We start from the raw sequence: 25633 nt of genomic DNA, 5'->3' as shown, positions 1-25633 counted from the left end.
CGGCAATATGGGGCAGGGCCTTCCCGGCATCAAGGCTAGTGGCAGGCCTCTCCCGCAGCCATTTTCCAGGCGCACCCCCCCCCCCCCCACCGCGACCCCTGATGTTGGGGGGCCGGTAGAATCCAGCTCATTGTGACTGTGTTTTGTTCTCTCTTGCTGAATGACAATTTTGAACAAAACCTTTGAATAGAAACTGCTAGAAGATAAAGGTAATCTTCCCTCAGCACAGCTGGCTGAATGATACTGATTAATTAGATACACTGTACATATTCTGACTCCATAATCAAAATTCAGCTCAGTCACAACTCTGGAAAAAAATCAAATCCGAGCTTTTAGGAGAGACTGGGGTCTTCAAGCAAAATCTTTAATGAAGGAATTAAAAGACATGACAGACAATGCAATAGATAAATTTAGTTATATTATTGTGACATATATTTTAATATTTTGTTCAAACCCTTATTTTGGGTATTAGGTATTTCAATTGCTAAGAAGAAAATGGTGATTAAAAACTATTTCAGAAAGCATATGGAGCAATTTATGTAACATGGTGGCCAGATTGCACAGAATGACAAGAATACATCTGCAAAACCCCCATTATAAATGTGCATTATGTAGGATATATGGCACAGGGACAAGCCATTCAGCCCAACCAGTCCATACCGGCGTTTAAGCTCCACTCAAGCCTCCTCCCATCCTTCCTCATCTAAATCTATCATTGTAATCCTCTATTCCCTTCTCCCTCATATGCTTGTCTAGCTTCCCCCACCAAACTGCACAAAGTTTAACATTCACCCCTTCCCACCGTCCTACACCCATTACGTTTATTTAACTCCACTTCCCCACCCCACACAGAATTCAGTTCACCATTGGGATCGGGATCCCGGAACTAAAATCCAGCCCATTGTCTCAGCTTAAAAATTATTCTACTACTATATGTACCCTTATCCAAAGATTACATCTATCTTATCTTAAGTAAATCAAACTTTGTAATTTGATAAAGTACTGGTAGCTATAGGTTTACTATGCTAGTATAATGAACCACAAAGCCATCCAGAAGGTATAACATTGGAACAAGAGTAGGCCATTTAGCCCTCTTCCTCCATTCAATGATCTGTGATCTAACTCCAAAGGAACATAGGAAATAGGAGGAGTAGGCCATTCGGCCCCTTGAGCCTGCTCAGCCATTCAAATAGGTCATGTGTAGATAATTTACCTCAACACCATTTTCCCACACTATCCACATATCCCTTGATATCTTTAATATCCAGAGATCTATTGATCTCTGTCTTGAACATACTCAATGACTAATCCTCCACAGCCCTTGAGGGTAGAGAATTCCACAGATTCATTATCTTCTGAGTGAAGAAATTCCTCCTCAACTTGGTCCTAAATGGCCTACCTTTAATTCTGAGACTGTGTCCCCTTGTTCTAGACCCACCCCCCAGCCAGTTGAAACATCCTTCCTGCATCAATCTTGTCGGGCCCTGTCAGAATTTTGTATGCCTCAATGAGATCTTCTCTCATTCTTCTAAACTCTAGAGAATAAAGGCCCAGTCTCCTCAATCTCTCCTCACAGGACAATCCCGCCATCCCAGGAATTAGTCTGATGAAGCTTCAATTGCACTCCCTGTATGGCATATATCCTTCCTTAGATCAGGAAACCAAAACTCCACACAATACTCCAGGTGCGGTCTCACCAAGGCGCTATACAATTGCAGCAAGACTTCTTTACTCTTTTACGTCAGTGGTAGGGAAGCTGCTGGAGAAGATTTTGAGGGATAGGATCTATTCCCATTTGGAAGAAAATGGGCTCATCAGTGATAGGCAACATGGTTTTGTGCAGGGAAGGTCATGTCTAACCAACTTAATAGAATTCTTTGAGGAAGTGACAAAGTTGATTGATGACGGAAGGGCTGTCGATGTCATATACATGGACTTCAGTAAGGCGTTTGATAAGGTTCCCCATGGCAGGCTGATGGAGAAAGTGAAGGCGCTTGGGGTCCAAGGTGTACTAGCTAGATGGATAAAGAACTGGCTGGGCAACAGGAGACAGAGAGTAGCAGTAGAAGGGAGTTTCTCAAAATGGAGACGTGTGACCAGTGGAGTTCCACAGGGATCCGTGCTGGGACCACTGTTGTTTGTGATATACATTAATGATTTGGAGGAAAGTATAGGTGGACTGATTAGCAAATTTGCAGACGACACTAAGATTGGTGGAGTAGCAGATAGTGAAGGGGACTGTCAGAGAATACAGCAGAATATAGATAGATTGGAGAGTTGGGCAGAGAAATGGCAGATGGAGTTCAATCAGGGCAAATGCGAGGTGATGCATTTTGGAAGATCCAATTCAAGAGTGAACTATACAGTAAATGGAAAAGTCCTGGGGAAAATTGATGTCCAGAGAGATTTGGGTGTTCAGGTCCACTGTTCCCTGAAGGTGGCAACGCAGGTAAATAGAGTGGTCAAGAAGGCATACGGCATGCTTTCCTTCATCGGACGGGGCATTGAGTACAAGAGTTGGCAGGTCATGTTACAGTTGTATAGGACTTTGGTTCGGCCACATTTGGAATACTGCGTACAGTTCTGGTCGCCACATTATCAAAAGGATGTGGATGCTTTGGAAAGGGTGCAGAGGAGGTTCACCAGGATGTTGCCTGGTATGGAGGGCGCTAGCTATGAAGAGAGGTTGAGTAGATTAGGATTATTTTCATTAGAAAGACGGAGGTTGAGGGGGGACCTGATTGAGGTGTACAAAATCATGAGAGGTATAGACAGGGTGGATAGCAAGAAGCTTTTTCCCCAGAGTGGGGGTTTCAATTACTAGAGGACACGAGTTCAAAGTGAAAGGGGAAAAGTTTAGGGGGGATATGCGTGGAAAGTTCTTTACGCAGAGGGTGGTGGGCACCTGGAACGCATTGCCAGCGGAGGTGGTAGATGCGGGCACGATGGAGTCTTTTAAGATGTATCTAGACAGATACATGAATGGGCAGGAAGAAAAGAGATACAGAAGCTTAGAAAATAGGCGACATGTTTAGAGAGAGGATCTGGATCGGCGCAGGCTTGGAGGGCCGAAGGGCCTGTTCCTGTGCTGTAATTATCTTTGTTCTTTGTACTCAAGTCCTCTTGCAATAAAGGCCAACATACAATTTTCCTTCCTAATTGCTTGCTGCACCTGCATAAATCTGCCTTTGCCCCATATTTTTTTTAAATTCATGCATGAGATGTGGGTGTCACTGGCTATGCCAGCATTTATTGCCCATCCCTAATTGCCCTTGAGAAGGTGGTGGTGAGCTGCCTTCTTGAACCGCTGCAGTCCATGGGAGGTAGGTACACCCACAGTGCTGTTAGGAAGGGAGTTCCAGGATTTTGACCCAGTGACAGCAAAGGAACGGCGATATAGTTCCAAGTCAGGATGGTGTGTGACTTGGATGGGAACTTGCAGGTGGTAATGTTCCCATGCATCTGCTGCTCTTGTCCTTCGAGGTGGTAGAGGTCGCGGGTTTGGAAGGTGCTGTCTAAGGAGCCTTGGTGCGTTGCTGCCGTGCATCTTGTAGATGATACATAAAGCTGCCACTGTGCGTCGGTGGTGGAGGGAGTGAATGTTTGTGGATGGTGTGCCAATCAAGCGGGCTGCTTTGGCCTGGATGGTGTCGATCATCTTGCGTGTTGTTGGAGCTGCACCCATCCAGGCAAGTGGAGAGTATTCCATCACACTCCTGACTTGTGCCTTGTAGATGGTGGACAGGCTTTGGGGAGTCAGGAGGTGAGTTCTTCGCTGCAGGATTTCTAGCCTCTGACCTGCTCTTGTAGCCACGGTATTTATATGGCTATTCCAGTTCAGTTTCTGGTCAATGGTAGCCCCTCGGATGTTGACAGTGGGGGATTCAGCAATGGTAATGCCATTGAATGTCAAGGGGAGATGGTTAGATTCTCGCTTGTTGGAGATGGTCATTGCCTGGCACTTGTGTGGTGTAAATGTTACTTGCCACTTATCAGCCCAAGCCTGGATATTGTCCAGGTCTTGCTGCATTTCTACACGGACTGCTTCAGTATTTGAGTCATCGTGAATGGTGCTGGACATTGTGCAATCATCAGCGAACATCCCCACTTCTGACCTTATGATTGAAGGAAGGTCATTGATTAAGCAGCTGAAGATGGTTGGGCCCAGGACACTATCACTATATCCCTTAAGAATGTTGGTTAACAAAAATCTATCAATCTGAGATTTAAAATTAACAATTGCTCTAGCTTAAGTTGTCTTTTGTGGAAGAGAGTTCCAAACCTTTGCCACCCTTTTTGTCTAAAAGTGTTTCCTACTTTCACTCCTGAAGGTCTTGTTCTAATTTTTAGATTATGCCCCCTAGTCCGAGACTCCCCAACCAATGGAAAACTCAGCTGAAATTGGTATTGCTTTCAAGTCCTTTGTGAACATTTTAAGTTGGGGGTTGCCCTGTAAAGAACATTTGATTCTGTAATGGTAAAACTGTTACACCAATATCCGCAATATAGTTTTGGACTCAGTTTTGTTGTATCTTCTTCTAAATGCCTTTGTTTTTTTTTCTAGTGGATATTTGGTCTATTGGATGCATTATGGCAGAGTTGTTGAAAGGAAAAGCCCTTTTCCCAGGAACTGATTGTATCCTTGACACATTTTTCTTGCTCTGCAGTATTTATCCTGATTTTAGACTAGTAAAAGGAATGAACTTAAAGTAGAATGACCTTGTTGCTGAAAGAATTTGAAATACAAATTAAACAGAGCTGTAATAATTACCCCCAAGTACAGAACTGATCCATGCAGACCAGTGCGATGTGAGATGTGACCAGTCTGTGTTGGCTGATCTCAGTCAGGGCATCAATGGGGATATTCAAGTTAGCCTCAGTGTTCCTGGACCAGGGAAATGAAACAGCAGCCAGAGTCCATCTCCTGGCTACTATGTTGATTCCCTTGCAAAAAGTGTACCTGAATGGATGTTGCATGAGAACAGGATCGGGCTCAATGGAAATGCCACTCATGATGAAATAACCTTGCCAATGCTAATTGCCCAGGCTCACTCACATTGAAATGTCACTGCTTGGCTGGCTATCAGCTGTGAAGCTGTCCTCTTAACTTTTAAGTGCTGATAATATTGTTTATAAAATGTGTGTGTTTTTACACTGGGTAACGTCAGCACGACATGAACTGCTATGCCTGTGCTGGGACGAGGGAGCAGTACCCCAGGACATGCGCGATGCCAATATCATCACCCTCTATAAAAACAAAGGTGACCGCGGTGACTGCAACAACTACCGTGGAATCTCCCTGCTCAGCATAGTGGGGAAAGTCTTTGCTCGAGTCGCTCTGAACAGGCTCCAGAAGCTGGCTGAGCGTGTCTATCCTGAGGCACAGTGTGGCTTTCGTGCAGAGAGATCGACCGTTGACATGCTGTTCTCCCTTCGTCAGATACAGGAGAAATGCCGTGAACAACAGATGCCCCTCTACATTGCTTTCATTGATCTCACCAAAGCCTTTGACCTCGTCAGCAGACGTGGTCTCTTCAGACTACTAGAAAAGATCGGATGCCCACCAAAGCTACTAAGTATCATCACCTCATTCCATGACAATATGAAAGGCACAATTCAACATGGTGGCTCATCAGAGCCCTTTCCTATCCTGAGTGGCGTGAAACAGGGCTGTGTTCTCGCACCCACACTTTTTGGGATTTTCTTCTCCCTGCTGCTTTCACATGCGTTCAAGTCCTCTGAAGAAGGAATTTTCCTTCACACAAGATCAAATGGCAGGTTGTTCAACCTTGCCCGTCTAAGAGCGAAGTCCAAAGTACGGAAAGTCCTCATCAGGGAACTCCTCTTTGCTGACGATGCTGCTTTAACATCTCACACTGAAGAGTGCCTGCAGAGTCTCATCAACAGGTTTGCGGCTGCCTGCAATGAATTTGGCCTAACCATCAGCCTCAAGAAAATGAACATCATGGTGCAGGACGTCAGACATGCTCCATCCATCAATATTGTTCACCTGCCTAGGCTCAACTATCACCAGTAACCTGTCTCTAGATGCAGAAATCAACAAGTGCATGGGTAAGGCTTCCACTGCTATGTCCAGACTGGCCAATAGAGTGTGGGAAAATGGCGCACTGACACGGAACACAAAAGTCCGAGTGTATCAGGCCTGTGTCCTCAGTACCTTGCCCTATGGCAGCGAGGCCTGGACAACGTATGTCAGCCAAGAGCGACGTCTCAATTCATTCCATCTTCGCTGCCTCCGGAGAATACTTGGCATCAGGTGGCAGGACCGTATCTCCAACACAGAAGTCCTCAGGGCGGTCAACATCCCCAGCTTGTACACACTACTGAGTCAGCGGCGCTTGAGATGGCTTGGCCATGTGAGCCGCATGGAAGATGGCAGGATCCCCAAAGACACATTGTACAGCGAGCTCGCCACTGGTATCAGACCCACCGGCCGTCCATGTCTCCGCTTTAAAGACGTCTGCAAACGCGACATGAAATCCTGTGACATTGATCACAAGTCGTGGGAGTCAGTTGCCAGCGTTCGCCAGTGCTGGCGGGCAGCCAGAAAGACAGGGCTAAAATGTGGCGAGTCGAAGAGACTTAGTAGTTGGCAGGAAAAAAGACAGAGGCGCAACGGGAGAGCCAACAGTGCAACAGCCCCGACAAACAAATTTCTCTGCAGCACCTGTGGAAGAGCCTGTCACTGTAGAATTGGCCTTTATAGCCACTCCAGGCGCTGCTTCACAAACCACTGACCACCTCCAGGCGCGTATCCATTGTCTCTCGAGATAAGGAGGCCCAAAAGAAGAAAAGAAATGTATTACGCTATAACACCATGGTATAGTTCATGGTATAACAACACAGTATTGGAGTATTCTGTGGCACAGAATGATCAGATGTAGGTTTACTCTCATGTTCATCCTCATGATAACTTAGCAATTTCAGTTCTCCAGTAGAATCCAGCATTTTCTTTAAAGAAGGAGAGCAAATGAGAAAAACTTGTCTGCTACTCTCTTTATCCCTGCTTCCCTGACAGGTTGCTGGATTGCCTCAGTGTATGACAGACACATCCTTGCTTGTTGCAGCCAACTCGAGTCTTCACTTCATCGCTTTCCAGAGGAGAGAAACTGTTGAAGGGCACCATGTTGACTGTTCCTGCCCCATGACACAACCACATGTGCTAGCTCTCTTACTAACAGAGAAGCAGCTTCCTCCTCTAGGTACTGGGGTATCCTCTCCTACTCCAACCCCTGCATGGTTTTCTCTAATACCTCATTTGTAAAAACCTCTCTTGAATATTTTGATTCATAGACATATGCTCAGTAAGGCTGACCACTCAGCCTTGAGTGCATTAACCAGCTTGCTATTCATTCAGATGAACCCTTCCAGGATCTGGGCCTGGAAGGCAAACACCTCAACTTCTACAACATAAAAAATATTCACTCCTCATGTAACATTAAAGTTTTAAGCTTGAGGTTTTTTTTAAATCTTGATAAAAAATAACACAAAGGCAAACCCTCTTCAATTACATTTTTTGAATTCCCCCTTCTCACTCTTTTTTGCTCTTGCCCCTTGGTACCTCTTCCTTCTCTGAATCAAATTCCCACCCTCACCAAATACCCATTTTAGAAGTTGTTTCTCCATTCCCAGCTCACTGTGCTGTGGTCTCCATGAACAGATTAGTGCCTCCATTAAACTAGTGGACAGAGGAGTGTCATGCAAACAGGTTAAGGATTATTTCCCTAATGCCAGTAACAGTCATATCTGGACTTCGAGGTTTCAATTAAGGAGCAGTTTCTCGATGTCCTGATCCATTGAAATTCCAAGCCACGAGCACAGAGTTGGAAGATTAACCCTCAAGTTGAACTGTGAGGGCAATAGAGAAGTTTAATTTTTTCCACCTACTTGTACTGGAGCTGATCAAGGAGTGTTTGAAAGGGTACAAAAAGTAAAAGCTGTTGCACACCCCAGCATCAATATTCTACAAACATACAAAAATCCTCCCTCATTTTTTAAAATTAATGCAGTTAATAGAGTGTCAATTTGACCATGCTTGCTTTTTCTAGACAAAAAGCTTTTCCAATCTTGTATATAAAACTTGTTGAGAATGTATTATGCTGCAGAAAGAGATATTGTGACTTGTCAACAAGAAGATTCTCTTTTTTCCTCTATATTTTCCTATAATGGCACAGATATTGATCAACTGAAGCGAATAATGGAAGTTGTTGGAACGCCCAGCACTGAGTTATTAAAGAAGATATCTTCAGAACATGTAAGCGAATGTTTGATCCTGTGGCCCTCACACTAAATACTGTTCAATAAGCAAGTTTGCTTATCTCCACATATAGTCATCAGGTATCAGAGTGGAGAATAAAGTTTATGATAAGATTCTGCCTTTGCCTTTGTTAGATAGATTTTTTCCTCCATTTCCTCCTGTGTATGTTGACTCTTGTAGTGCATTATGGTTCCAGGGTAATTGTGAAAACTAATTGGTCAATGTTCACATGTGATCCTGAGAAGTGTGTGTTTTGAGGCCATTCAAACACAAGAGCTATCATAACCAAGCCCTATCCATCATAAACACACTTGCAGCAGGAACTTGCTGGGGAGCCATCAACTGCAGGAACCCAGATAGTTATTCCTTCTCTAATCTGGGGTTGCTGCAGCCAGTTGTACTGCCCTCACAACTGCCCTGGCTTAAGTCTGCTAATTCATCAGAGACTGGGAATCAATGTTACATAGCATTACATTGAAATTATAACAGGTCATTTGGCCCACCAGTCTATGTTAGGTTCATCCTCTACACAACAGTTATCCTTTTCCTAAAACTATTTAACCCCTTTCCTTCAATTACCCATTTAACATATTCTTAAATGTTCGCATGGTCTCTTGCTTAATCACCTACTTCAGTCGTGCTTTCCACAGTCTCACAACCTTCTGGCAGAAGCAGTTCATGATTTTTCATCCATTTATTTTAGTGGAAAAAAAATTGCAACATCTGTTTGATTTTGCAACAACGCCCCTTGCCAAGGGGCTCTATATTTTATGGTCTCTACATTTTTGAGCTCCATCCTATGCTCGCTGGTTAATCACACAGCACCATTGAACACAATAATGGTCTGAGCTGCACTGCTAATCCAGCCAGAGGAGAATCCAGGGCTTAGGGTTACTTAAATGTAAAATAAGAGAAATTTGCAACTCTTTTAAATGTTATATAAATGATGACCTGGAAATTGAATTAGCCAGACTTCACACAATTGTCAATCTATTTAGTTTGTTGCTACTTTATTCTACAATATCATATTCTACGCTCACTTTCTATTAGCTGTACTTTGATGGCACATTAATTATTTATATGGAAGTAATGTGATGTCGCATCAAATTCTAAATAAATATTCAAGAAGAAAATCGGCCCACAGCTTATGTTACCAGAACCTTCACTTCCCAGCAAACTAACAATATGAATTTGAAACAAAAACAAGAAATGCTGGATTCACTCAGCAGGTCTGGCAGCATCTGTGGAAAGAGAAGCAGAGTTAACGTTTCGGGTCAGTGACCCTTCTTCGGATTTCCAGCATCCGCAGTATTTTGCTTTTATTATATGAATTTGAAAATTGATGATGTTGCTATTGAGGAACAATTGTTGGCATGTTGACAATTTAGGATTACCCAAACCCAAATTCTAATCTGAATTTGAAGATCTTTGAGTAATAAATGTATTTTTGAACCCCAAGGACCTGAAAATCAGAAAATCTCTTCATTGGTGAAGCAGAAGGCCTGTCCCAAATTGTGGGCTGAGGTTATGTGCATGGTTGCGGTGGTCCTTGGTACCTATGAGAGCACTTCAGTGGTTCCCATGACAATCCGTCCCGTAAGATGGAGTGGCTCGAGATTCTTAACCAACTTTGAACTTGCATCTAGATAATGAAGGAGGCTTTATGAATATCTTGAAGTTTGCATCCCCAGTGCCTGAATATTGTTTGCAAACCATAAAACCTAAATCAGCAATAAAATGTAGACCATTTATGTAGAACACCAGCTATTACAAAGAGTATGTGCAATGGGTTAGCATAGATTTATTGCTCATTCACATTCAGCTTTGCCTCCGAGACAAGGAAGAGGTTATCAAAATATGGTCACAGCTTATGCTACTTTAAAATCCATTACTATCCCAACAATGATATATGGGGATTGGATTTCCATGGAGGTTGTCCCGATCATCCAGCATAATTTAGGCAGAACCATGGAATTCCACTTAAATTGTTTGAGGTTTCTGGGAAATTAATGGCAATGTACAGTAACACATATGCAAAATGCCACACATATTTGCCGAAATATTGTACAAAACACAGCATGTGAAATAAAGGAATTATATTCTGGATTCTTTCTGCTGCTGGAAAGCCTCGCTACTGACTGTATATATCGGAAAACCATGACTTTCCATCATTAATGCAAGGTGTGGTCAAGGTTTTCTGCCAGAAGCATGAACTCAGAAAATTGGCCTTTAAAGCAGTGGCTCTCAAAGTTTTCTGGGCCATGTTGCACCAAAGAATTCTGATCATCTCGCGCCTAACCCTATAAATTTCATTAGATAGAATCCAGTGGTTATATTGGAACTCAATGCCTCTTTGTGACCATGTGAGACAATGCTAAGTGACTGGGACAACCGCTACACAGCCAGACACATGCGACTCCCCAGACTCCATAACTTCTCTGCCTTCACTGGAAAAACTTCATTCAAAAAACTCACGCTGCTCTGTCACAATCATATATTAAAAAGCTCTGTATGGACCAAGAGCACATGCTACTCAAAATTACAAACTTATTAAAACTGAATCTCAACTACCTTCCCTTCCTGTTTTGTCACAGGCACATGTGCTTCTTGGCTCAGCTGGCAATGAAATGTTTTCCATTGTAATAGAATTCTGGGAGACAATCAGGAGCAGTGTTTGCCTTGCATGGGCCCCTTGCAAAGGTTCAGCTTGGAACCCCAAAATTTTACTAGACAATGACATTAAATACAACCCACCTAATATGGTGCCAGATCCACACATGAACATAGGAACATGCATGATCAATAGGCGATATTCAGGATCTCTGCCTGGCTTGAAACCCAATGCAAGTACCTATCAATAACTACAAGTTGGAGGGTAAACCTGAGTGGAAAGAGCACACCTCTGGTGCCATTTCACTTGACGTGCATTTGTTCTTTGCTCCTCCTCTTCCTCTAACAAGCACAAATACTGACAGCATGACTTCTCCTGTCTGTGTATTAGTCAGTGGGCTGTACGCACCTTTATTACCTGGCATTTCAGGAAATGGTCTATAGGAACACAGCAGTCTCCCGGGAAAAGCCATTTCTGCCCTTTCCTGGAGATTAGCTTGAACAACACTAAGGAGTGAATTTTAACCCGAAGCCGGTTTCAGACAGACAGGGCAAGTGGGAAGCACACCCACTGTCATAAATTTCAGGCCCATGGTATTTTAATCCCCTGGTCTTCGTTAACATTTGATAGGCAGATTTCCTATCCAGTCTCATCGGGAGCAGGCAGCCCAGTGACTTCCTGGCAGTAATTTCTGGTGGGCCTCCAGAGCACTAGTTAAAGCAGCTCTTAACGGGAGATTGAATTCACTTTACTGATGTTGTCTTTTAATGCTGGGAACAGAAAGATGAGTTAGAAACAAGCAAGGTGGCGACTACTATTGCTCTTCCTCCAAAACAATGAAGCTACAGTGACTTACATAATAAGCTGTCAGTGCTTATTCAGGGCAAGTAAGGGAGAAAAGATCAGAAACAAGCAATCTTCAAGCTCAGAAATCTTTTGTCAATCAAAAAAACACAATAGCACGCAGATCACTATGATCAGAGTACCAGCAGCTGACTGTCTTCAGTGCTTCCAGTCAGTCTCAGAAGCCAATCCCATGAGATTTTACTCAGTAGTTTTGGCATTGGGCAGGACATTTTATTTCTCACATTATAAAGATGTCCCGATGGCATTATGGGACCAGGATTGACCTTTATTCACGAGGCATCTGCCTGCTTTAGCGGACACATCAGCCACATAAGAAAACAACGTAATGAAAGCAGCAGTGGTCGGAAATCAAACTTGAATAGGGCTGTAAGGTTTTGGAGGCAATATTAACTGCACGACCAGCCTGTTCCAGCCGATCGGGTTGGGTTAAAATCTCTTCCCAAGTATTGGTTTCAAATTATTTCTTAGAATTTTAAGATCTGTTTTGTTTTTCTAAACCATCAAATTTTCCAAATAGTTAAAGGTGATAACACACTTTGATTATATAGCAAATATATCAAGAACTCGCAAGGTTAGTTGTACCTGGAGCTCTTTGTTATTGAATCATTGTACTTTGTATAATCAAGCACTAAAATAGTTCTACTCCTACTGTTGCAAATGCAATGTTTGAAACAGTATTTTATAGGGGAGGAAGTATTACAAGTTTGTGACATTTCTCATTGTTCTGTTATTTAAAAAGAATTAAATTGGATAGTAGACTTGAGGAAATTCTAATCTGTCATATGACAAATGGTTAACTCCTTGCAGGCTAGAAAATACATTGAATCTTTACCATATATGCCTCAAAGAGACTTGAAAGAACTCTTCAATGGTGACAATCCTTTAGGTAAGGCTTTAACATTTAAACTGAGTGTAAGTGTTCTGTATGGATATATCTGTTGTGGATTGTGGGCTGAAGGTCCCTTTTGTGTTATATGTACAAAATATCATCGCATGAGTGAACAGTAATATATTCTGTCATTGTAGTTTATCCTGCACTACCGTCCTTGGCCATTTACCCAGATTTCTCAGTTGAAAATTAACCTTCATAAATTGTATCAAATACATGCTGTCATTAATTATCGAATGAAATATGCTGAATACATAATTCCAAAAACTACTAAACAGGATATACAGTTAAGAAAAGTCTGTACAGAGTGTGGCAATTCAAAATATGTTTAGAATTCTATCCATATTTTAAAATCTAGTTTAATACACCATGAATAAATAAAAAAATATATATATATATAAATGCTAATCTGTTTACAAATCTGTCATTTAATGATGCGGCATTGCATTCAGATTCATATGGCCATCTTTAATCTACTGTGTGGCAAACTACAGCATTAGCAAAGTTTATATTATATAGAACCTCTTGACTAGGTCTTGGTACTGTGCAGTCTGTTTCATTGACCCAGCAGGATGCTAACTGCCAACAGTAGTGGCAACACAAACACTAGCAGCAGTCTTCCCTATCCATTAATAGCCATTATTTATTTGACTGTTCTGGCTTTATTCCCTCTGCTGGCCTGAGGAAAACCCACCTCCACACTGCCAGAAATAGCAGCACTGCTGCCAAAGCCATGGTTGCTGGTGATATTGTTGTAAGGTAAATGCTGTATCAGGATGAACAATAAAAAGTGTCATATTTGTTCAGTGAGACTAGCGGGTGGAACTTCATCTGGGCCTGGTTTGTACTGGAGGGCAGAAATGGACAGTGGGAGGGGTGGCAGTTCGTGACTGGCAAAAGCTCTACGGAGCTGGGAGGAACATGAATTTAAAACAAAATGTAAATTCTTAATTTTAGTGGTGGCTACTTGGTAGGTCGTATCCACTCTTGGAAAACCTGAATGGAGCAGGTCTGATGATAGGTCCATTGCCTGCTCTGTTTAGGCCACCCCAATTTCACGGAGGCTCCTAAAACAAGCATAGGCCCCTCATTATTATATGCAAGTCACTTAACACCTGTTTTATGTAGCTACCAACAACACCTGAAAGCCAGCAGAAGCCAATATGGCATTGGGACATTTTTCATATGTCCTTTGGGTGGTCCTATGTAATTGGTCATTTTGCCCCATTTTGCACCTGTAAAATGAGGGCAAGATTGACTAACCCCTAGGACTGTGAATTTCGTGCTTAAATAAACATTGCGATTGAGAAAGTTGTGAAGAACAAAATTTCTGAACCAAACCGTACTGTGTCAATGATTTCATTGAGCACAAGAGCAGAACCATGAGATGAATGGTCCTGGGTGTTGCGGTGCACATCAGGTGTCTGAGAGGGTTTGCCTGCTGGTAGCATTCACCACGAGGTAAGTTGAATTTCTTGCTGGTGTTGCCACTGGTTAACATTGAAGGGAGACGATACAGAAATTATTTGTTTCCTGGTTATGGGAAGTACTCGGCCTGATATGATTTATTTTTTATTTATTTATTTAGAGATACAGCACTGAAACAGGCTCTTCGGCCCATCGAGTCTATGCCGACCAACAACCACCCATTTATACTAATCCTACATTAACCCCATATTCTCTACCACCTCCCCACCATTCTCCTACCACCTACCTACACTAGGGGCAATTTACAATGGCCAATATACCTATCAACCTGCAAGTCTTTGGAGGTGGGAGAAAACTGGAGCACCCAACGGAAACCCACGCAGACACAGGGAGAACTTGCACACTCCCCACAGGCAGTACCCAGATTGAATGATGAAGACCAGCTTTCAGTTGCTCCATCCCCCTCCCCTCCAAAAAATGTTTCATTGAGACAGTGGATACTGGATTAATTTATTTGAAGTTCTTATATAAATTGCAATGTGGCTATTGAGGGGTAAATATGATCTATATGTGTATTTTTTTTATATAGTTTATTTTTGTCCCTTCCAATCATAGCTGTAGATCTGCTTCAGAAGATGCTTATACTTGACACTGATAAGAGGATAACTGCAACAGATGCTCTGACTCACCCTTACTTTGCTCAATATCATGATCCTGATGATGAACCAGAAGCAGAACCATATGATGAGTCAATAGAGAATAAGGAACGGACTATAGAGGAGTGGAAAGGTAGGTATATCTCTGTAAATTTCAAATTACATGTACGTATTTTTGTTGAATTATTCAAGTGTTGGGCATCTTAAAAATTTGGATGGTTCCTAATATTCTTCCACTTATTGAAAGAACAAGCAAAAATCTCAGCCTTTGTAAATGGGCACATGCAAAGGCCAATGTAGTGTTGAGCCATACAACCAGGAGGTCACAATCTGGTGCTGGATCAGAAAGGAAAATAATTTGCAATGCCTTTAATATTCTATTCTGCTTATCCACTGATAGATGTCCAGAAAAAGATACCAAGAGAACAAGGTAGAAAAAAAACACAGATACACTATCCTAACATATGACCTATTGCTATGGAAAAGATTGAATATTACAAAAGTGATAAGGGTATAACTAGCAGGGTTCAGAGAATGATGACAGGGTGTGTGTTGCAGTCATGGTAGACCAGCCAAGCATTCTTTAAGTACACAATTCTTCAGCCAGACAAATCACATCAGCCAAGGTAAAGTGCATAAAAAAATTATTGCACATGGGTGCAAACTGCCTACGAGAAAGTAAGAGCACTTAAAGGGATGGCATCAGTATGTTATCCCAGTTAGTTCGGAGAACTGCCCCTAGAATAAACGGAACTACCAGGAACACAGTTATCAGGTTTAAAAGTGGATCCTGTCAAATCCAATTATAAAGTCCTCAGTAAAATCACTATCTCGAAAAGAAGGACCTCATACTTTTATGAAGCATATCGGAACATTCACTGTAATGCCGTTTTATAATGCTCCTTCCATGCCGAATCCATAAATGTAAGCAACAATTTAACAACTAGTAATTACTTGTACTGTTTTTTTTTGTTCTTACCTAAAATGCAATATTTTAAAACTATTCCTGCATAACAGTAGTCACTGTACTTCAAGAAGTGATTCATTGTGCAAATCATGTTGAGATTTTGTCATGGAAGATACTCCAATACTATTATGAATAAAAGATAAAATGCATTTTTGTATACACAGAACTTACATTCGAGGAGGTAAACAGCTGTGAGCTGCCGCAATGTACAATGGATGACATGGAGTTGGAACCCTAAGAGCATCCTCACTATCATGTCTGTAGTAAGAGATAAAAGAACGTTGCAGCAGCCTGCTGGTAAATGATTTGTCACAGGGCTACGTTTTTGATATAGTTTCACGTCCTCTACAGTTCATCACACAACAGAAACTATCTCTTGGATCCCCAGCTAACTTAATCCAACCAAAAAGAACTGTATGTTTTTATTTAATTTTATTTGGTTGAACTTTTTTTTTTTGCATGTCTTCTGTAAACTGTTAATAAACCAAATGGTGTCTGGCATTCATGGTAAACTTATCAATGGCTTTTTATGTCTATATCAATACCTGATGTTATGATTGCTAAAGTGGGCCAAATGACATTGACTGGTAGAAAATATTTTCTTTTGAGAGCACAAATTATTTCAAGATGCCAATTAGTAACTGTACCATTTACTTTATGTGAAACGTGTGATCATTCTCCCTGCTTATAGAAAATACATTTAGGATAATGAACAAATCACAGGTCAGAAAATTTTTCAGAATAAAACTATTAATTTTATTGTCTTCATCTCTGTTACACATTAATTTGAAGTATAAATATTGTTTCCTATAAGCCTTTTCTGCTTTTGTATTTTTGTTAGTAGTAGTAAAGCACATTTTAGTCAGCACTTTAATGTAATTTTTGTGAAGATTCATGGAATCATACAAATTACAGCAAAAAAGGATACCATCAGGCATGTGATAGTGGCCAGCTCTTCAAATGGGGCTATCGACTGTAATCCCACTATTAATAACTTATTTACAAAATTATAGCATATTGTAATGATTGATTTCTGTTGATTGATAACTAAAAGGTTAGGTGAATCTAAAAAGGCAAGTAAGTCAAAAAACAAGGTGTGGCTGTATTTGTTAAAGCTAATCTATCTGTTCCAGAGAGAGATGGCTTTGTTTCACAAGATATAATTAAGGTTGTTTGGATTCAAGCAGATGCCCAAAGTTGCTCATTGGCACCTGTTATGCAACTCCAGGTTAAGGGGCCCATTAGAATGAGATACTTTGGGTAGAAATTAAAAGAGGAACTGAACTGGAACGCTTATCTTGAAGATACCCTCCTTCATGTTGTGTGGCACGACCACCGTGCTAAATGGGATAGATTTCGAACAGATCTAGCAATGCAAAATAGAGCATCCATGAGGCGCTGTAGGCCATCAGCAGTATCAGAATTGTACTCAACCACAATCTGTAACCTCATGGCCCGGCATATCCCCCACTCTACTATTACCATCCAGCCAGGAGACCAATCCTGGTTCAATGAAGAGTGCAGGAGGGTATGCCAGGAGCAGCACCAGACATACCTCAAAATGAGGTGTCAACCTGGTGAAGCTACAACACATAACTATCTGCATGCCAAACTGCATAAGCAGCATGCGATAGACAGAGCTAAGCAATCCCATAACCAACGGATCAGATCTAAGCGCTGCAGTCCTGCCACATCCAGCCATGAATGGTGGTGGACAATTAAACAACTAACTGGAGGAGGTGACTCCACAAATATCCCCATCCTCAGCGATAGGGGAGCCCAGCACATCAATGCGAAAGATAAGGCTGAAGGCATTTGCAACAATCTTCAGCCAGAAGTGCTGAGTTGATGATCCATCTCAGCCTCCTCCTGACATCACAGATGCCAGACTTCAGCCAATTAGATTCACTCTGCATGATATCAAGAAACGACTGAAGGCACAGAATACTGCAAAGGCTATGGGCCCTGACAATATTCCAGTAATTGTACTGAAGACCTGTGCTCCAGAACTTGCCGTGCCCCTAGCCAAGCTGTTCCAGTACAGCTAGAACACTGACATCTAACCTGCAACGTGGAAAATTGCCTAGGTATGTCCTGTACACAAAAAGTAGGACAAATCCAACCCGGCCAATTACCGCCCCATCAGTCTATTCTCAATCATCAGTAAAGTGATGGAAGGTGTCATCAAGCAGCACTTGCTTCACAATAACCTGCTCAGTGACACTCAGTTTGGATTCCGCCAGGGCCACTCAGCTCCTGACCTCATTACAGCCTTGGTTCAAACATGAACAAAACAGCTGAACTCAAGAGGTGAGGTGAGAGTGACTGCCCTTGACATCAAGGCGGCTTTTGACAGAGTATGGCATCAAGGAGCCCGAGCAAAACTGAGGTCAGTGGGAATCGGGGGGGAACCCTCCGCTGGCTGGAATCATACCTAGCACAAAGGAAGATGGTTGTGGTTGTTGGAGGTCAATCATCTCAGCTCCAGGACATCACTGCAGGAGTTCCTCAGGGTAGTGTCCTAGGCCTAACCAACTTCAGCGGCTTCATAAATGACTTTCCTTCAATCGTAAGGTCAGAAGTGGGGATGTTCGCTGATGATTGCACAATGTTCAGCACCATTCATGACTCCTCAGACACTGAAGCAGTCCGTGTAGAAATGCAGCAAGACCTGGACAATATCCAGGCTTGAGCTGACAAGTGGCAAGTAACAGTCGCACCATACAAGTGCCAGGCAATGACCATCTCCAACAAGAGAGAATCTAACCATCTTCCCTTGATATTCAATGGCATTACCATTGCTGAATCCCCCACTATCAACATCCTAGGGGTTACCATTGACCAGAAACTGAACTGGAGTAGCCATATAAATACCGTGGCTACAAGAGCAGGTCAGAGGCTAGGAATCCTGAGGCGAGTAACTCACCTCCTGACTCCCCAAAGTCTGTCCATCTACAAGGCACAAGTCAGGAGTGTGATGGAATACTCGCCACTTGCCTGGATGGGTGCAGCTCCAACAACACTCAAGAAGCTCGATACCATCCAGGACAAAGCAGCCCACTTGATTGGCACCCCATCTTCAAACATTCACTCCCTCCACCACTAACGCACATTGGCAGCAGTGTGTACCATCTACAAGATGCACTGTATCAATGCACCAAGGCTCCTTAGACAGCACCTTCCAAACCCGCGACTTCTACCCACTAGAAGGATAAGGCAGCAAATGCATGGGAATACCACCACCTGCAAAATCCCCTCCAAGTCACACACCATCCTGACTTGGAACTATATCGCCGTTCCTTCACTGTCGCTAGGTCAAACTCCTGGAACTCCCTTCCTAACAGCACTGTGGGTATACCTAACCTGCATGGGCTGCAGCTGTACAAGAAGGCAGCCCACCACCACCTTCTCAATGGCAATTAGGGATGGGCAATAAATGCTGGCCTGGCCAGTGATGCCCACATCCCACGAATGAATAAAAAAAATTGACACCGGGCATAAGCCAAAGCATCCGAGGCAAAAAAATTCAAATGCTCCTCGAGAAGAAGTCATCACTAATACAAGTGGCCCAGTAAAAGTAGAAGTGCATGTAAAATGTTAGGATTTGCTATTTGTTTTTGTTGAAACAGACAGTACCCAGTGGTGTCCACTGACTGTAGAAGTAACTTAATTCAGTAAAGTCTGAAGAACTGAGGATTTTAATTTCTCATAAATTCAATAGGCCAATGGTGGTCCATCCAGAATTGAGGGCAGAACAACTGTAGGCATAATAAATGGCTGTTTCCTTACAGTACATATTATTAGGGGGCCTGGATTTTAATGGTGAACCTGATGTGGTACCAGAACTCCGTATGTAGAAAAACTGAGGCAACAGTGACCATAATATTTAGATTTGAATTGATCAACCAAAACAAAGCCATTGAAAATTTACCAGATTTTAAGAGGGCTAGATCTGGGATGATGGCAGCTGAATTGAGCAAGATTGACTGGGTGTTCCTACTGTTGAGGACATGAGAGACACAGAAGAAAAGTGGAATGCTATTAAGGTCTGTATTAAGCTATTCCTCAGGACAGGTTCAGGTTGCTGCGCAGGATAAGGCAGAAATTTCAAATGGCTACTTTGCACAAGTTTTCAATACAGAAAACGATACTGAGTTACCAATAATACATCATAGGGTTAATGCTAAAGTTGAAAGTATCAAAGTGCATGAGGATATAGTCCTGGCTAGAATAAAGAATCTCAAAACAAATTGGCTGCTGGTCCTGACGGTATGGATATGAGGGTGTTCATAGAAATAGGTACAATGCTCTGCAAGCCCTTTGTTCATATATTTAATAGCTCATTGGGCTGTGGGATTGATTCATGGACTGAAGAGAGGTCCATCTGGTGCCAATATTTTAAAAGATTGTAAGTCCGAACTGGGAGATTACACACCCATTAACTTGAATTCAGTTATAGACAAATTGCTGGAAAGGGTCATTAGAGGTAAACCATCCGTCTACACAGAGATGGGGTCATTAGAGAATGTCAACATGGCTTCTGGAACAGAAGGATCTGTCTCATCAAGCCCTGAATTTTTTTGAGGACATTACTAGCTTGGTATTTGTAGGTTGGCTGATCGACATTGCCAAAGGCTTTTTGAAAAGCAAGATGCACAAAGTACCTCATTATAAAGATACTAAATAAGGTCAGTTCCTGTGGGATTAACAGATAGATTTTGGGTTGGATAAGGAAGTAGTTGCATTCTCATACAGAAATTTGTTAGCGTGGGTGCACACCTGATAGATATAATTTAATATTGTTATGACCAAAGCGAGGGTAATACATTGTCAATTCAGTCCCATTACTCCACAGGTCCTCGCATATTATTGAAGTTTTCTCACCTACCAGAACTTAGCCAAATTAAACACTTTATTAACCTCCAGAATAAAATAGACCAAACCAGGTATCTTTTAACAACAAATTAATTATTTATTGATAAACTAAATCTTAAACAATATTGAGATAAATCTATGTCTAAAGACCTTATAACTTCTTATTTATCCTAACCTTCATGCATACACACATACATTCAAAAACCAGTTAACTGGTTTTGATAAAAATTAGAGCGGTTTCTTAGGAATAAATAAATAACTGGGTTGCAAGTCTTTGTGGGTTACGTTTCCAGTTCGGTGAGATGTCCCAGAGCCGAACAGTCAGATGCCACTTGAAGTCTCTAGGCGAATTTGACGAACAGTCTTTAATGGATAGGCGTTCAAAGCACTTCAGTTGCAGCAGGCATCATACAGTTCTTTCAACAAGGTGTATAGCAACAGATCTATTTGGATTTTTAAATTGGCAGTCTATCAGTAGAAATTTTACTGAGAATTCCAGAACTCCCAGAAACACAAAAAGGCAACAGCAAGTCACTCCCGAAGCAAAGACTTCTTAGAGATTGGAAGTAAAAAAGAAATTTGCTACCTCCAACAAAGCAAATATTCTTTTCCAGGTTTTTTTTCCCCTCCTTAGGCAATACAAAGCCAGTAATCCAAAGTAGATTTTTCTGCTGAGAGACAGAGAACTCCTTTCTCATTGGAGCACGCTTAGTTGGTCTCCAAATCAAACTGGTTCTAGCCAGTCTTTACACAGTTAACTGATACAATACAGCAGATGGCCCCCTTTCTCTCCTGTTGTTGCCTAGGAAACAGGCTTGCTGCTGGCACACTGTGCCCAGAGAATCTAAAAGCTTCTCTCTCTGCCTTAAAGGTACACAGCGCCACTTAATTTTTAAAACAGAAGAGGAAAGAAAACACTTCCATGACAATACAGATAAACTTAGTGTTATTCTTGTGGGTAGCGGCAACTGAAAGCACATGTACTCAAGGCTACCAAATGGGAAAAGAACCTGGGTGTTCTAGTATAACAAGCATTGAAGGTCCAGGGCCAATGCCAGAAGGCCATTTCAAAAGCAAATAGAGTACTAGGATCTATTGCCAGGATGATTAAATACAAAATGCAAAATATTATCTCAGTACAAGGCCTTAGCTAGGTCTCTTTTGAATACTCTGTCCACCTTTAGTCCCCTTGCATGGTAGGTTATATAGTGGCCCTGGAAATAGTTCAGAGGAAGGCAACTAGATCGATACCCATGTTCAAAGATTTTTAGTTACTATGATCAGCTTAGAGAACTGGGGCTTTTTACCATAGAAAATTGTAAACTTTGAGGAAATTTGATTGAGATCTTTAAAGTAATGAAAGGATTAGATTCAGTCCACGTGGATAGGTTGTTCAAGCTAGAAATATGAGGGCCAGGTGATCCATGTGGAGATTACAGAAACATAGAACTATGTTAGATGTCATGAAGTACTTGCTTTCATACAAGAGTTAACCTATGAAACAAGTTGCCGGCAAGTGCAATGGGTACAGATTCAATGCTAGTGCTTAAAATGGAACCAGATGACCAAAGTTTGGCCAATGTAACTAAATATAGAAGAGAGCTGGGTACTGAGCAATGTGTCTCCCATTCACAAGGGTCTCTTGGAACTTGTCTGATGAACTTTGGGGTCAAAGAGAAATTTCCCAGAATTTTGTTTCTAAATTAGCCTCAGATTTTTTTCGGCTGCTCCCCAGATATTGTGTGGCGAGAGATTGGGGCAATGAAGCAGATGGGTGCGTGGAAATTACATCATATATTGAACAGGCTCGATAGGCCAGCTGTTTCTTTTTCCCTGTCCTTGGCATCCTTCTGTATGCTTGTAAAATTGTATGTCATCTTGGATATTAAAGCTAATATACAAATGATTGCTCTTTTCATCACTATAATCTGACATAGAAAATTTAAATGACTACAGGATGAGTACAAAAAATTAACACTTTTCTGTAGCATTTCCAATGCAACAGCAGTTCTGCAAATATTGTAATACATTCAAAATATGAATTATGATGATGGAACAGCAATATTATATAAATGCACATGATAGATGTATGCATGACTTCGCACTGAAATATCATTACATTATTTACAAACTTATGAACAACTAGCTATCAAACTTTAAAACAATTTGTCAAGGGCTGCAACAGTCCAGAGGGTCAAGGGTCAGGTTCTGCTGCAGAATATTAGGGATGCTGGTCCTCAAACATCTACAGACAGGACTTTAGTGTGATTGAGGAAGTCCAGAATGGCTACATCCCAGATAAATGTGGAGGGAGGGAGATGATTTTGCAATATCATACTGAGTAAATCTACTAACTGTGCTCATCCTCAACACATAACAGGGTGACCTATGCACTTGAGTGTTTCTAACATTGACATTCACATTGCCTTAGCAAATTGCTGACAACCTCATACCATCTTCCACATGGATCTGATATGGTAGCTGGGGTATTGAAGGAATAGAATCTGCCTCTTGTGGAAAAGATGAATCAAACATGTCACCTCTTCTGCTGTTCTGGAGACTTCTAATTGAACCAGATACCTTTGGGTCCCCCAGAGAAGGCCTCATAGAAAATCTGATGTTTGGTAGCAGATTCCTTTCCTTGGGTGGGAAGTATTCAGTGATCGTTAACACTTCTCTATTGCTTGGCTATCCTTCACCCTCCTGTGATCTTAGTTATAATCTTTTGGGAATGCACCAGATTGGATTTCACATATATAGGTTTAGATCAACAAGATATTCCAGATTGCTTACATGGAGAATAATGCATGTCAATGAATTTTTAATTGTCAGCAACCTTATCAAAGGATTCAAAAATATAAATGCAAGATCAAAGCTCAAGTACCTTACAACCATCGTCTGAAACCAGAAATGAGATTACAGCCTTGTAATCCCATGTGTGTATACTTTTACAAAATGTATTACTGAGTTCAGGAAGGTGATTTTGGGACAGTTTTTTTTGAGATTAGCAAGTGTTACAAGGTGTGCAAATATGCTGAAGCATTAACAATGATGAGGCAATCATAACATGTTCATTAACTGACAATGAACAGTTGATCACTGGGAAATAACACTTGTATACTTCAACTCTGTTTTTATGGAGTGATTTTTTTTCCTGTGGAATCCCTTTATCCTGTAAAGTTAGGGTCAACACGTGATGATTTGCATTAAAAAAAACTTTACATTGATTTTTGGAGGCAGCTATGCCATTGTGTCTCTCTGCCTTTACTGAGTTATAAGGAACTCCAGAAAAATGCATTCCATGTAAAAAGCCCTAAAAATTTAGGGAAAAGTTAAATGAAAGGCACCGTTTGTTTTACACAATTACATTTTGGCACCTTTCTTCTTTCCAAGTGCAATCTTCTACACCTTTTGCAGATGCTGCTTTGCTGAGGTGTGTGTTTTAATTGCATCTAATTATTGCAGAAACACCAAGGAAAGTGTGCTTAGCTCTAAATCCCACAGCACACACTTAGAAGGTAGCAGTGATTAATGCCAGTCCCAGAGGCTAGCATCCATTGAGGCCTTCACAACTGGTGGGCACCACAGGGAATGGACTGTCTCAGACACTGATAATAACATTATGATTCAGCTGGTAAGGTTGGCTTTGGATTTGTTGGGCTATGCTGCTTACTTTAATATCTTTTAATGTGATTGGATCACATGTTTTATTTTAGCAGTGCCCTTAATGGCACAGTTGTGGTGCTGACTTGTCAGATGGCACTGGGGCAACTGCATGTCACTCCTATTGATCCAGTTAAAACAGGGCTGGGGTCAGCATCAACCTGTGTCTTAGAAGGGCCACAGTTAGAAGTAAACTCATTAGACAGATGCCTGGAAGATTGTGCAACCAGGCAATGTGTGCCTGGAACAAAGCACAGTACTGCCAAAACATAATGTGCTTTAATGAAAAGGAGAAACTGAATATAAAAAGCAGCTATTATCAGATTATCATTCTGTGCAAGAAACAAGTAGTCTCTGAAAGTTTTTTTTAAAAAGTCTTTAGTGTTCAAGGATCCAAAACTGCCTTTTTTCAGACAACTTAAATATCTTTAGCATTCCTACACAGTCATTTAGTTTTCTGAGTTTCCTTTTGTGCTCAGTTGATAGCAAGCTCACCTCCAAATCAGAAGGTTGTGGGTTCAAATCCTAATCCAGGACTTGAGCACAAAAAACCTCAAGGCTGATGCTCCAGTGCAGTGCTGCATTCTGAGGTGCCTACTTTTGGTTGGGACATTAATCAGATGCCTGTCTGATCTCAGGTGGACATTAAACAGCTCATGGCAAGAGGTCGAAGAGGAGCAGGGGAGGTATCCCAAGTGTCTTGACCAATATTTATTCCTCAATATCACAAAAACAGTCTATCTGGTCGTTACCACATTGCTTTGTTTGTGGAAATTTTTTGTGCAGAAATTGGCTTTTGGAACCTCCTGAGATAGTGAAAAACACTATATAAATGCAATTCTTTCCCTTTATATTGTTTATGTTCTTTATTAGTTGCACCCCTTGAAAAAGTAGCCACATTTAATAATGATTTTCAGTTGATGACACTGCAAACCAGTATCTCTGTCAGTCCCTAGAAAAAGGCCCATACAGAATGATATAATGAGGCGTTTCACGAACTGGAGGAAAACGGACTGCCAATCACATAGGAGATTTTTTTAAATGATTTGGTTGAAAGCAGGGACTAAGGGGAGAGGTTTTAAAAAGGAGCCTGTGGACTGGAATAAGAGCCAATTTGGTAAAAAAAAACATACCTATTAGTTAGGAAAGTTGAAAGCAACAACAGCATAAAGGAAAAAATGTACCGTGCGAAAAATCTCACGTGAACTGTGATTTTACCAGTGTGGTTTCTGTAGTAATGGGCATATTTAATACATTGTGACTTGTTCTATTTGCACTTTGATTTTATGTGGCGCTGATCCCGTCAACTACAAAACTATATGAAATAACTAACGCTGTGGAATCATTAAAATGCTGAAGTCGACACTGAATTCACCACAAATTTTGATCTGCCTTGTAA

General features: G+C 41.5%; 2 protein-coding genes across 5 annotated transcripts in view; one reads left to right on the top strand and one right to left on the bottom strand.

Moving 5' to 3' along the window:
* Positions 1-16509, top strand: part of mapk11 (mitogen-activated protein kinase 11) — a 50531-nt gene extending 34022 nt beyond the window's left edge. For both annotated transcript variants that reach the window (XM_068059191.1, XM_068059190.1), the window contains 5 exons: positions 4565-4636; positions 8196-8275; positions 12564-12642; positions 14689-14862; positions 15861-16509. In XM_068059191.1, the coding sequence (XP_067915292.1) occupies positions 4565-4636; positions 8196-8275; positions 12564-12642; positions 14689-14862; positions 15861-15934 (479 nt within the window). In that variant the 3' untranslated portion in view covers positions 15935-16509. The remainder of the gene's footprint in view (positions 1-4564; positions 4637-8195; positions 8276-12563; positions 12643-14688; positions 14863-15860) is intronic.
* LOC137384760 (voltage-dependent calcium channel subunit alpha-2/delta-1) overlaps positions 1-25633 on the bottom strand; it is an 891951-nt gene that overhangs the window by 864801 nt on the left and 1517 nt on the right. The gene's annotated exons all lie outside the window — the stretch shown is intronic.

The sequence above is a fragment of the Heterodontus francisci genome, chromosome 27, assembly GCF_036365525.1.
Source record: "Heterodontus francisci isolate sHetFra1 chromosome 27, sHetFra1.hap1, whole genome shotgun sequence".
Lineage (NCBI taxonomy): Eukaryota > Metazoa > Chordata > Chondrichthyes > Heterodontiformes > Heterodontidae > Heterodontus > Heterodontus francisci.
Note: the sequence above shows the minus strand (reverse complement) of the source record. Positions and strands in the feature narration are given on the sequence as shown.